Raw genomic sequence first — 13,391 nt, 5'->3', positions numbered from 1 at the left:
GCTCGCTGATAACAAACTATCATTACACATGGGCAAAACAGAGTCCATTCTCTTCGGTTCAAATAACAAACTCAGCAAGACCGACGGCTTCTCAGTTGCAGTGGGTGACAATATTGTCACAAGGAAAGACGAAATTACCTACCTGGGTTCCATCCTAGAGGCAAATCTTTCCTGTGACAAAATGGCATCCAATGTAATAAAAAAAAGTCAACCAACTAACTAGATTCTTGTACCGGATCTCCTCTCTGGTAAACAAGAATACCCTGAAGACTCTGGCAGGAGCACCCATTCAAGGGTACTACGACTATGCGTGCACCTCATGGTACCAAAGCACCTCAAAGGCGCTTAAAACAAAATTACAAACATCACAAAACAAACTGGTCAGACTACTACTTGACCTTACCCCCAGAACCCACCTCACCCCTGCCCACTTTGACAATCTAGGATGGCTTAGAGTAGACGACAGAGTACAGCAACTTGCAATGGGCCTGGTCTACAAGATACACTATACGACTAAGGTAGCCATGTACATGTCAAAATACTTCCCAAAGGTCAGTGAATACCACAAACACTACACCAGAGGAAGCTCAACAAATCATGTTAAACCCAGATTCGGCTCAAACAAGGGACTAAACACGTTTCGCAATTATGCCACATCAATGTGGAACGCCCTACCCAAAGCTGTAAAGGAATGTGAATCCCTACCCACATTCAAAACCGCTCTTAAAGAGCACCTACGGGAGGCTGCAATTCGAAACTGGCCACCGTAAATGCCCAAAAACCCCACCACCTCCTAATCGACAGTCTCCTCCCCACCGCATGTATATATTCCCTCCCCGCCGTATGTATATTTCTCTCCCACCCACCCACCCCCTCCTAATGTACAGTCCCCTCCCCATCATATGTATATACTCTGTCAGGATCTAGGGGTAACAGTACTGTATATTTGAATACCGTTTATGTCACAAATGTATCAGTACTAAATACCGGCTATATGTCCCTATGCCATAAATGTCATGTATGTTGTGTATGTCATAAATGTCTATATGAATTGAAAATGGGGGACCCTGATGGAAACAAGACAAACGTCTTTCTCAGGTCAGCATCCCCTTAACAATTGTGTGTCCGTACTGTATTGTACCCATTCTGCAATCTGTTAAATAAAGTTTTCATTCATTCATTCATTCACATGTGCACCAATCGTGGGACAGCAAGTTCTGCGCCTATTTCCGGGTCTAACAGCCTGCAAACTACCTGGCGTTCTATCGCCATGCTCTAAGACAAACTCTAACCTTAACCAACTTCGAAAGAGTGCCTAAGCTTAACCGTCGGAATCAGGGCAGGCGTTCTATCGCCATGCTCTAAGACAAACTCTAACCTTAGTTGTCTAAAGTATTCAGGCGGGGGGGGGGCGTGGTGTGCGTTATTTTTTTCCGTAGCCGCATTTTGCGGAGACGCTCTCTGATTGGCCACTGACTGACGCTCTCTGATTGGCCACTGACATGTGCGCCCAATCGCGTGACAAGCTGTGTCTTTGCCCATTTCCGCCTCGAACAGCATGCAAACCATAGATATAATATAATAGAACATCTATCATCTATGATGCAAACTACCTAACGCCTAGTTTATCACTGGTTAAGCTTAGGCGACTCTTTCGAAGTTGGTTAAGGTTAGAGTTTGGAATCAGGGCTGGTGTTCTATCGCCCTGCTCTAAGAAAGACAAACTCTAACCTTAACCAACTTCGAAAGAGTGCAATAAGCTTAACCGGTGTAGAAACGCGTCACACGATTGGGCGCACATGTCACATGAAGTGGCCAATCAGAGAGCGTATCCGGAAAATGCGGCTACGGAAAAAAATAACGCACCGGGGCGCGTGTATATTTTCCCTAACGGAGTTGCACTTATGCGTTCGGTTTGCGCAATCTGATTGGCCACTGACTTTTTTTCAGCGCCAATCGCGTTACTCCTAACAAACTGGTTAAGTTTGGCGACTCTTTCGAAGTCGCTCTCTTTCGAAGTTGGTTAAGGTTAGGGTTAGGGTTAGTTGGTTAAGGTTAGGGTAACAGCCTGCTGGCGCGATTGTTAGGAGTAACGCGATTGGCGCTGAAAAAAACGTCAGTGGCCAATCAGATCGCGGAACCCGAACGTGGAACTGCAACTCCGTTGGTAAAAGACTACACGCGGTCCGCGGCTCGTCATAATCACGTGACCACGTGAGAGTCTGCACCGTGTAACTTGAGTTGTTGTTACTTGTTAGCCAACAAGGGGCCCGAGAGGAACCGTGCAAGACACATCGCTCCAGATCTTTCTACGGCCTCTCTTTCACTGTATTGCGGTGACAGTTGGAGTGAATTGCTGTAGATAACGTACAGCTAAACAGACACGTAAAAAAAATGGGCGACCAATCCTCGCTGTTGCTTCGAAAACAACTAGCTGGTGAGTAAGTGCTGTTGCTAGCTGGTGTTAGCTCTGGCTAGCTGCTGTTAGCTCTGGCTAGCGGGACTCAGCGCTTAATATGTAGCACGGCAGGCAGCTGTCTCGTTTCTAGTCTTTTGTGTCTGATAAGACCATCTCTGGTTGGGAGTAACATTTGCGTACTAGTCGTAACGTTACATATCTATACATGAAAACAAACAAACAATATGTTCCTCTTCAAAATGAATACGTATAGAAAGATTTGCCTGGTTAGGTGGCTAGCTTTCTCTGTATGGTAGCTGCTGCTAGCTCCCCACTCCCGACCCTAGCTAACCTAACGTCCCATGTGTCTGTTAGGTTGAAGTTTCACTAGTCGGTGCTGCTGACACTGTCTTCTAAACGACCCATGTTAGCTGGATTAAACATTTGCTAGGAAAAAGCCCGGAACTGAAATATTGAAGATCATCATTCCTTTTATTTCAGAACTGAACAAGAACCCAGTGGAGGGCTTCTCTGCTGGCCTTATAGATGATGACGACATCTACCAGTGGGAAGTGGTTGTCATCGGCCCTCAAGATACTCTGTTGTAAGTCGAGATGAGAGACTCTATGCCAGAGATATTCCTCACACCCCTATTCTGTATTACTTCAGTTCCTTGCCCTCACTTAATGAATTCTGTGTCTTCTCTTAGCTCACTTTCTCTCGCTGCATTCCATGTCTCGTCCATATTCTCTTGTTTCTTGCATTCCTTGCTTGATACTAAATGGCATCTTCTCTCTATAAACAGTGAGGGAGGTTTCTTCAAAGCATACCTGATCTTTCCCCATGACTACCCTCTGAGCCCCCCCAAGATGAAGTTCATCACAGAACTCTGGCATCCAAATGGTAAGGGGGTCATAATGAAGGCTGAAGCAAACGGCATGTCTTTTGGCAATAGGCAATTGCCAGTGATAGGACTGGGTGATTATCATGTGGGGTTCTAACAAGCAAAACAGGACGCCATACAGTTGAGTGCCATCCAGGGCATCTACTGTAAAATAAGTCCCTCATCCCTCTACTTAGCTGGAGGATATCAATCCACGTCTCCCAGGCCTTTCAGACATGGTGTGTGCGCTGGTGCTGATGTATGGCAGCCATTGTCTGCTTCGTCTAAGGTTGGTTGCTACTTGCTACACATTAGTGGTGGTGGAGGCAAGTCACCCTCTACACTGTAAAACCAAATACCAGAAAAGCCCTATTTGCATTAATTCATGTGAGAAACCATATTGGCAGCCATCCCCTCTTGAGTTACGAGATACATTGGCTTTCCAGGTCTCTAAAGGCCCACTTTAGCCCGTTCTACACAATGGATGGCCCAGGGCTAACTACCATAGACATTTTTTAACCCTAGGCTAACTGGGCTTAAGTGTTTCACAATGACCCATTTTAAAAGTGAGCCAACACTGACTTTATCCCAGGGCTCGGTAGCCATGCTTTGGCTCATGATCACCACTGGCTTTGCATGATTAACAATATAATTGTAGAGCTAAGTTCTGGGCTGGTGCAGTGTGAGAGGATCTGTCCTGGTGGGAGGATCTGTCCTGGTGGGAGGATCGGTCTTTGAATTGTCCTCCCAAGCTTTCTTCCATTCTTCTCTCCTATTGAGTTTTATCCTCATCTTCAGAGGGTCCTGGTCAATGTGGGTATGTGAAACCCTTTGTCAACTCATACCCCTAGGGCCAAAGTTAACCCTGCACTAATAATATTCAGTGTGAATTGCATTCCTGTCACATAGCACACACACTAAAACCAACCTGAGATCTCAGTGTAACACTTTGAGTGTCATGCTATTTCCCCATCTTTGTACTTCGTGTGCCAGCGTTGTAAAGTATAGGGAATGCCTGTACACGCTACTATTTCCAATTCAAAGGTATATAATAGGTATTATGTTTCATCATGAATGCATGAAAAGGGGGGGGGGGGTAGTTTTTTTTATACTTTGATCGCCAGTGACTGCATTCGTTTTGAATACTACATACGTTGATCGGCCGGATCGATATGAAAACATTGTAGGATCAAGGTGAAATTTATGTCATATAGTCCTTACCTTTGATCAGGGTTATTCCAATTGTCTAATCGCGATTTCCAGTATTGATGTCCATCTGGTCCCGGGCATAATTTGGCACAACTTATGGATCGAGTGTGCTAGATGCGTTTCGAAACGGTCGGATGAAGCTATTTACTTGGCTCCATCTAAATTCTGCGCCCGGAGGGGTTTAAATGTAACACACGGTGTGAAATAAGGTTTCAAAGGGTGAGCGATACTGCCACCTAGCAGGATGCGGCTGGTATTGCACTTTTGGGATTTCAGAATCATTCCCTATGGTAACACCGAGGTCCGTGGATGAATAATGAATAAAAGCTTTGAATGTCTATAAAAAAAATTACTTCAATTTTTTTTTATATATATAAACTAAATCCTCAATTTTAATAAAGTGATTAATCTGATTAAATTAGTATTTTTCTTTTTTCTAATTATGGCTATGGGTCTAATACACCCGTCGCTTATCAACGACTTGCTTGCAGTCAACATGTATGAAACGGATTGTTTTTTCATCAGTACATTTCCGTTTTATACCGTTTTGAATACGAGTATAGTTTTGGAGATTTCTAGAAAGAAAAAAAGATTCCGCGATAATAGCCATTTACTGGAATACACAAAACACGTTGTCATTTTCCGGCTGATTTATGAATAGTTTTAAAAAAAAAAGCTAGATTATCGAGAGTATTTGTGTTCTTATGCACGATACAAAAGCGGGCTGAAAAATAATTTATTCGTGCCGCGCTCGGCGCCTAACGCCACACACACGTTGTGAACGCTGTGAAAAAAAACTCTTGATTAACCCAAAACTGGTAACATAGTCCTTACCTCAGATCAGATGTTCTGCAAAAAGATGAATCCAATTCCTGATCGCCATTCCAAATATCGATCGTGTTTATTGATCCAACGTTATACTCCGAAACACATAATCGACGCTGCTTCCAGTCCCCTCAATGAATGCACTAGTATCAGGTAGGGCTGACCTTCGATTTTTTTTTTGGAATTCGAAGCTTCGAGGCCGAGATTCGATTTTAATTCGAAGCTTCGAAATAAAAAAATATATATATATATTTTATGTTGTGGGACTTGTACAGCACTTTGTTCAACTTTGTCAGTGCTGTAAAGTTGAAACCTTTTAAAATCTTAGACAAACTAAACTAGGCTGACCCCTATTAATCGATTAGTCGACTAATCGGTCGAAAGGGGCCGTAGTCGACTGGCCAACCTCTTAGTCGAATATAATAATAAAAAAAAAAACTATTTTTTATCTTTTTTCAAAAGAAAAGAGGCATAGAAGCGTGGCTAACGCTAATAGCACGCATACCAGAGGCTAACTGCCTACGAAAACGGGCACAGAGGCACTTAAAGAGGATTTCACCCATCTAATGAACACACTATACTAGACAAATATCAAGATGTATCCATCAGTGGACCAATTGCATGCTTTTGCAGAGGACAAGAAGCCTTCAGTCGACTCCTTCAGACATTAAGCACCCCGCTAAAGAAAAATAAAAAAAATATTATACTTTTTTCTTTTTTTTTTTTTTATTCGACCAATAGTCGACTAACGGCAAATTTTGGTCAATCCTAGTCGACCATCCAAATCCTTAGTCGGGGACAGCCCTAAACTAAACACTTTGCTTCCATGAAATATTGTAAGCCGTCATTTGAGGCTTTATAAAAGCAGCACAATGAACACAAATCTGTCGGTGCAGAGTCCGACCTCATCTTAAAGGGGAACTATTTTACTATTCCTAGCACTATTTGGGCAACTTTACACAATTCCTGTGAGTCTATTGAAGACATCTGTACGGTTTCTTTCAAAAAAATGCATTGCTTTATATTTCTAATCAAGTACTCAACCATCATTTTTCAGCCTCAAAAAATCAGGCTGTTATGGCCTGGCTCCGCCCATAAGCACTTTGAGTGACAGTCGGTCCACAGAGAGAGAGAGGTGTAAACACTCTGCGTGTCCTCCCGGGAGAGGGAGCCGGGAGGACACGCAGAGTGTTTACAGTTCTCTCTCGGTTCGGGAGCATGAGCTGTGGCGCAGCGCGGTGGTGGACTTCCTCGAGAGGGAGCCGGGAGGACACGCAGAGTGTTTACAGTTCTCTCTCTCGGTTCGGGAGCATGAGCTGTGGCGCAGCGCGGTGGTGGACTTCCTCGCCGGGAGGACACGCAGAGTGTTTACAGTTCTCTCTCTCTCGGTTCGGGAGCATGAGCTGTGGCGCAGCGCGGTGGTGGACTTCCTCGAGAGGGAGAGGGAGCCGGGAGGACACGCAGAGTGTTTACAGTTCTCTCTCTCTCTCGGTTCGGGAGCATGAGCTGTGGCGCAGCGCGGTGGTGGACTTCCTCGAGAGGGAGAAGGAGAGTGTTTACAGTTCTCTCGCTCGGCTGGCAGCTAGAGGGGGGCGGGTGTTATTATGCAAATACGCACCACCTGACGTCCCGAATACGCTAATTTTCAGATGACTCACTTGAGGGAGGGACATTATTGTGAGAGGAGAATTGGAAGAATGCGCCAAATCGAGAATTAGAGACATAGATCCTATTACTATAAGTCCACATAGCTAGAAAATAACCCTAAACACTGGAAAAGGTCATTTATAAGATAGTTCTCCTTTAAATAACAAACAGCATTGCTTGTTGTAATTAACAAAGAGAGGCAGAGCTGATTTTTAAAACAAAATAAAAAAAAACTTTTTTTATTTAATTTTTTTTTGTTTTATTTTTTTTAACATAATCGAATTTTATTTTCATATTCGAATCCCATGCCCATCGAACGAAGCTTCGAAGTATTTAACACAGCCCTAGTATCAGGTTGCATGCCCCAGAAGTAAAATGTGGACCGGAGTTCTTTTTTCTGATGCAAGTCCCATCGACTCCAATCCAATGATGTGCAATACCATCCGGGAGACGATAGGGGGTGGTATTTGCCCTTTTTTAGCTCAGAGCCATTCCCAATGATAACGTCAGGCTGGATGGATGAAAAATTAATGGATATCGCTAATAAAAGAAATAACGATTAAATAACGAGAACTCGTTATTGGCAACCAACGCATGGCGAGTTAGGATGAGAAATCTCGTTGTTGGCAACCAAAGTGTTAACACTTTAACTGCCAGAAGACGTGTTACAGCGTCCTTCCCGGCCATGCTCAAGTTGCCGAAAGACGCTTTACAGCGTCTTTAATATCAATATTTCAAAAATCTGTGATCGGATTCATATTTCCCCTCCGCTGGCCTGAGATCCACCAGGAGGACCCACTGAGCTCTCTGGCGGTTCAGGAGCGCCATCTGGTGGCCGATCGGTGCAATCGCCAAACAGGAAGTGCTCTGGGCGATGTGCTGTTTAACCATATTACTTCCGGGCACTCTGTTTGGCTCCCGGCACTCTGGCTCGTCACAATACATAGCGATCCATTGCCAATAACTCGATAAACAACATGATTTGGACGTGTATACCATTATACAACCTGGAAATGGACCGGGTAAATCGACATCCCATAATGGTAAAATTTCTACTCTACGCTGATCGCCCAACGGCGCGAGGAGACTGGGGTGAGTTTTAGCGTGTAAAATTACCGTCTTCGATACTAACTGCTATGATCAACATTTGACCCACATTAGATGATTGGTATAACGCTGCCCACGGAATTATAAACGCCCCCTAGCCCATCCGGTCAACATCAGATGATGTGTAGTAACTTCTAGAAGTACGTCTAGTTGGAATTTTTTATATCGCGCCGATTGCCATAAAACTGTATTTCATCATCAATATAATGCATTTGGGGCTATATATCACGTTCTGGAGAAAGCTGCAGAAAGAGATGAAAACATACTTATACATTAGACCATACTTTAGTATGAATATGTGAATGAAAAAGTTTAACGTTGCTTCACCCTGAACAATACATATAGGACTTTGAATGGGCCCTAATAATGGCAATCTAGCAATATGATTTAAAAAGTTATAGCCCTGCAAAGAAGGGGAACTTATCCATGTTAAATATAGCTGGCAATCCACAGTCATTTTCCGGATTTCTGGCCGGCACACAAAGTGTTAAAATAAGCTTTGTTTTTATTTGAGACAAAAAAAATATCAAACCAAGATGAATTTCCCTATTGGGATTAATAGTGCAATAACTTGCTTTTTCACCAAACTTCACTTAAAACAAATAAAAGGTCCCTCTTGATCATCAAACAAGAATGAATTTCCCTATTGGGATTAACACTTTGACTGCCATGAAACGTCTTCTCACGTCTTTGCTGGCCATGCTAAAGTTGCCGGGGGACGCTGTACAGCGTCCTTATATCAATATTTCAAAAATCTGCGATCGGATTCATTTTCCCCCTCCGCTGGCCTGAGATCCACCAGCAGGACCCACTGAGCTCTCTGGCGGTTCAGGAGCGCCATCTGGTGGCCGATCGGCGCAATCGCCATACAGGATGTTGAATAGAGGTTGTCATGACGACCGTAGTACTTCCGGGCGCTCGCTATAGTTCATGTGACTCTGGCTCGTCACGCTACACGGTGATCGATTGGTAATAACTCGATAAACAACATGATTTGGACGTATATACCATTATACAAGCTGGAGATGGACCGGGTAAAAATATATCCCATAATGATAAAATTTCTACTCGACGATGATCGCCCAACGGCGCGCGGAGACTGGGGTGAGTTTCAGCGTGTAACGTTACCGTGTTGGATACTAACTGCTATTATCAACATTTGACCCACATTAGATGATTGGTATAACGCTGCCCACGGAATTATAAACGCCCCCTCGCCCATCCGGTCAACATCAGATGACGTGTAGTAACTTCTAGAAGTACGTCTAGTTGGAATTTTTTATATCGCGCTGATTGCCATCAAACTGTATTTCATCATCAATATAATGCATTTGGGGCTATATATCACGTTCTGGAGAAAGCTGCAGAAAGAGATGAAAACATACTTATACATTAGACCATACTTTACTATGAATATGTGAATGAAAAAGTTTAACGTTGCTACACAATGAACAATACATATAGGACTTTGAATGGGCCCTAATAATGGCAATGTAGCAATAGAATTTAAAAAGTTATAGCCCTGCAAAGAAGGGGACTTTCTCCATAGACAAATAGCGCTGGCAATCTATGGTATATCATGAATTTAACCTTAGGCAACCAAAGTGTTAATAAAGTGCAAATCTAACTTTCACCAAACATCACTTTTTGTAAAATAAAAGGTGACCCTTAACCCATTTAGACCTAAAACGCCTGCTAATAATGCATTATATAGCCTGCCCTGCATATACACATAAATGTGTTTCCCAGTTTCAATGGGTTAACTCATTGACTGCCGGGGATTAGCCATGGCCCTGTGGTAGCATTGCCACACTTTGAAAGATGGGACTGAGTCACCTTGTTTGTAGAGCTATAATAACTATATTCTATATTATAGCTATGGATACAATACCATGGCCCATTTGACAGGTATCGTTCAATATGTGAGAAAGAATTGATTTTTCCATCCATACATTCCCGTGTTATACCTAGGGATGGGTACCGAATTCTGTACTTTTAAGGGTACCAACCGAAACACGATTCACGTGAGATCCAACGGTGCCAATTTTCGGTAATGCACAAAAAAAAAAAAAAAAATCGTGCAGAAAAAATAAATGTTGTATACAAAAAAAGTCTGACGTAGGGGTGGACGGTATAAACGGTATGAATTCGCGCTACGGTATGGATTTTGACTATACCTTCATACCTTGTGACCGGTAGACTAGAGCAGCTAGTCACAGCAGTAGCAATGGCGTTAACGTTACTTGACGATTCACTCAACGTTTGCAGTGGTCGTTGCATAGTGTTTAATTGTACTGAGTTTTTCTCCACTTGCTCACGGACCTTGCCATATAGTTTGGGCATTTCAATTTGGCTAAGGAGGCTGAGAGGAGACTTGCTTTAGCGCAGCAATGGGCTAACGTTAGCCATTTTAAGATAAATTAATATACTGCGATATATACCGTTACCGTCTATGCTTCAAATTATACTGTGATATACATTTTAGACCATACCGTCCAGCCCTACGATGACGTCAATGTTTTGTTTACCGCAAAACGAAACCGCACATTAAGCGTTTCAGCTTGTGCAAACCAAGCGTTGGCACTGTGTGTGTGCGTGCTAGGGCTGAACGATTAATCGATTTTTTTATCTAAATCGCGATTTGAAAGGATGCAATTAAAAATCGCCAGGCCTGCAATACATTTTTTTTTATTATTTTGTATTATTATTTAACCAGGAAGTCTCATTGAGATACAAGATCTCCTTTGCAAGGGAGACCTGGCCAAGATGACAGCAATAACATTTGCAATACATCACACAGCAATAAAATGTGCGATACATCACACAAGAACATAATAAATGTGCATGTATACAATATACAATACATCACATGTAAACACAAAGCAGAATAGTCTACATGATAGTAAAAGTGTATAATACAGGGTAATACAGTAATTTTGCAGTTGGGACCCGACTACAGAAAGCGGCAACATTCTTCTTGTAGGAAGTTATGTAATACAGATTTAAATTCACCAAGAGAGACCGGGGTGTCTAAGTGGATAATGATCCTGTAGCCCAGGGGTGGCCAACCAGTCAGAGACTAAGAGCCACAAAAATGACTGTGGTACCACAAAGAGCCACACCATATACCAGCGTTTCTCAACCTTTTTTTTCAGTCACGGCACCCTTCATGTGTTTATAGGTCTCACCCTCTGGCCTCTGAAGTTACTAATGTCTTTTTTATTTGGGCCTCACAGGGTTAAAAGTACCCTGTGAGACCCACGGTTACAAAATTACAAAATCACTTTTAGCCATTTAAAAAAATTATGTTTATTTAAATAATTTTAAAGGGGAACTATTTTACTATTTCTTTCACTATTTGGGCACTTTTACACAATTCCTGTGAGTCTATGGAACACCTAGGTTTTTTTCAAAAAAATGCATTGTTTTGTATTTCTAATCAAGTACTAAAAACAGCATTTTTCTACCTCAAGATCTTAAGCCGTTTTGAGGCTGGGCGCCAACCACTGTGTGGCCTGGTGCCAACTGCCACATCAACTGCCACATTATTATGCAGCTGAGAAATCTCTGACATCACAGATATGCACATTTTCAGATGACTCGGTTCAGTGAGGGTGAATATTGTGAGAGGAGAATTGGAAGAATGCGCCAATATGAGAATTAGAGACATATATCCTATTAATATAAGTCCACATAGCTAAGAAACAATGGTAAACACTGAAAAAGGCCATTTATAAGATAGTCCCCCTTTAAGCACATGTATAGTCAATTGGTCCTGTTCAGCCTCACAATAATATTTTATAGTAAATGTGTTTATATGTCCCACCCTCTGGCCTCTGAAGTTGCTAATTTCTTTTTAATTTGGGCCTCACAGGGTTAACCTCTTAAGCCCGAGATATACAGTAAAAGTGTATATTTTCAGCATTACGTTTGTTTACCAATTATTTTAACTGTTATTAGTGAAATATAAGATTATAGAAATCTCAGGGCATTGAGTCGGAAACCGGCGCATATTGACAGGAGGAAGTGGCACAGCCAAAAGTGAGTGTAGTCTTTTGAAGGAAGAGACTCTGGGCTTTCAAATTTCGAAAAACTACCCTACCCAGCTCACACCAGCCCCTGTCAATCATCTGACTTCTGGATTTACTTTTTAATTTCTCTTATTTTTTCGGATTATCTCCCACAAACCTGAACGTTATTGCCATAAAACAGAACGCAGTTAGTTTCTCTACCTTTCTGTGAATGTCTTGCAAAAAACGGTGTTGCAATATGATGAAAAATGGTGGAGAAATTTACATTATAAAAAAGATGGCAGAATTCAGTACTGTATCTACAAAACCTTCTGTTTAATCATCTTCCCTTTATTCATTTGCTTAGATTTTTCAGGTCTGGTCAATTTTAGCATGGTGTTATTCACAGTCAAAGATACATTTTTTTTTTTAAATAGAATTGATATTCTCCTTTGGTTCATTACAATTTACTCAAGCCTAGTAACAGACACACTATTTCTGACACTGATCCATATATGTCCCTAGATTCAGATACCAAGAACATGCAAATGGACCATTAAAAAAAAAATTAAATGTTTATTCTACGTCCTTATGGAATGAGTGACGTAAAAAAAAAAATGAAAAATGAAAAATAAAAAAAAAGGTTAAAAAAAAAAAAAAAAATTATGGATGGAAGAGCCGCACATTGACGGGCAAAGAGCCGCATGCGGCTCGCGAGCCGCGGGTTGGCCACCCCTGCTGTAGCCCATCCCATGCCCAAGGTGCGAAGCTTGAGAAAGCTGTTCCTAGCAAACCCTGCCCAAGACGGAGAAAACATCTGAGCTGAGTAAGGAAAGGGTGGGGGGGGGGGCATCTCTCTCTCTCTCTCTCTCTCTCTCTCTCTCTCTCTCTCTCTCTCTCTCTCTCTCTCTCTCTCTCTCTCTCTCTCGCTCTCGCTCTCGCTCTCGCTCTCGCTCTCGCTCTCGCTCTCGCTCTCGCTCTCGCTCTCGCTCTCTCTCTCTACTGGTTCAATTAATGTAGAAAAATAGAAAAACGTTGCACTATAAAAACGAACTGGATAGTTGATGATAATAAACATTTAACTTCATTAGCTGAAGTATTCTAAAAATCATTTAAGCCATTCTCCTTTTCTGTGTGTGTGGTCTGACATCAGAGGAGTTTGATAGTATTTACTGAGGATTGCCAGATAATGTTGATATTTAAACACAAAAGAAAATTATAATACAAAATAAATATACATGATCATGCAACATAAAAAAAATTGTTGTAGGAACAGTTTGGGAGAGGGAGGTAAGGGGTTTTAGATTGTGTG

General features: G+C 42.1%; 1 protein-coding gene across 1 annotated transcript in view; it reads left to right on the top strand.

Moving 5' to 3' along the window:
- The first annotated feature begins 2,236 nt into the window (after nucleotides 1-2,236).
- ube2g1b (ubiquitin-conjugating enzyme E2G 1b) overlaps nucleotides 2,237-13,391 on the top strand; it is a 29,699-nt gene continuing 18,544 nt past the window's right edge. The window contains exons 1-3 of the mRNA XM_084324323.1: nucleotides 2,237-2,437; nucleotides 2,900-3,002; nucleotides 3,204-3,301. Coding sequence (XP_084180449.1) covers nucleotides 2,395-2,437; nucleotides 2,900-3,002; nucleotides 3,204-3,301 — 244 coding nt within the window. The 5' untranslated portion in view covers nucleotides 2,237-2,394. The remainder of the gene's footprint in view (nucleotides 2,438-2,899; nucleotides 3,003-3,203; nucleotides 3,302-13,391) is intronic.

The sequence above is a fragment of the Notolepis coatsorum genome (assembly GCF_963971535.1).
Source record: "Notolepis coatsorum genome assembly, chromosome: 11".
Taxonomy (NCBI): Eukaryota; Metazoa; Chordata; class Actinopteri; order Aulopiformes; family Paralepididae; genus Notolepis; species Notolepis coatsorum.
The sequence above is the reverse complement of the archived record's forward strand: the minus strand, read 5'-3'. Positions and strand labels throughout refer to the sequence as shown.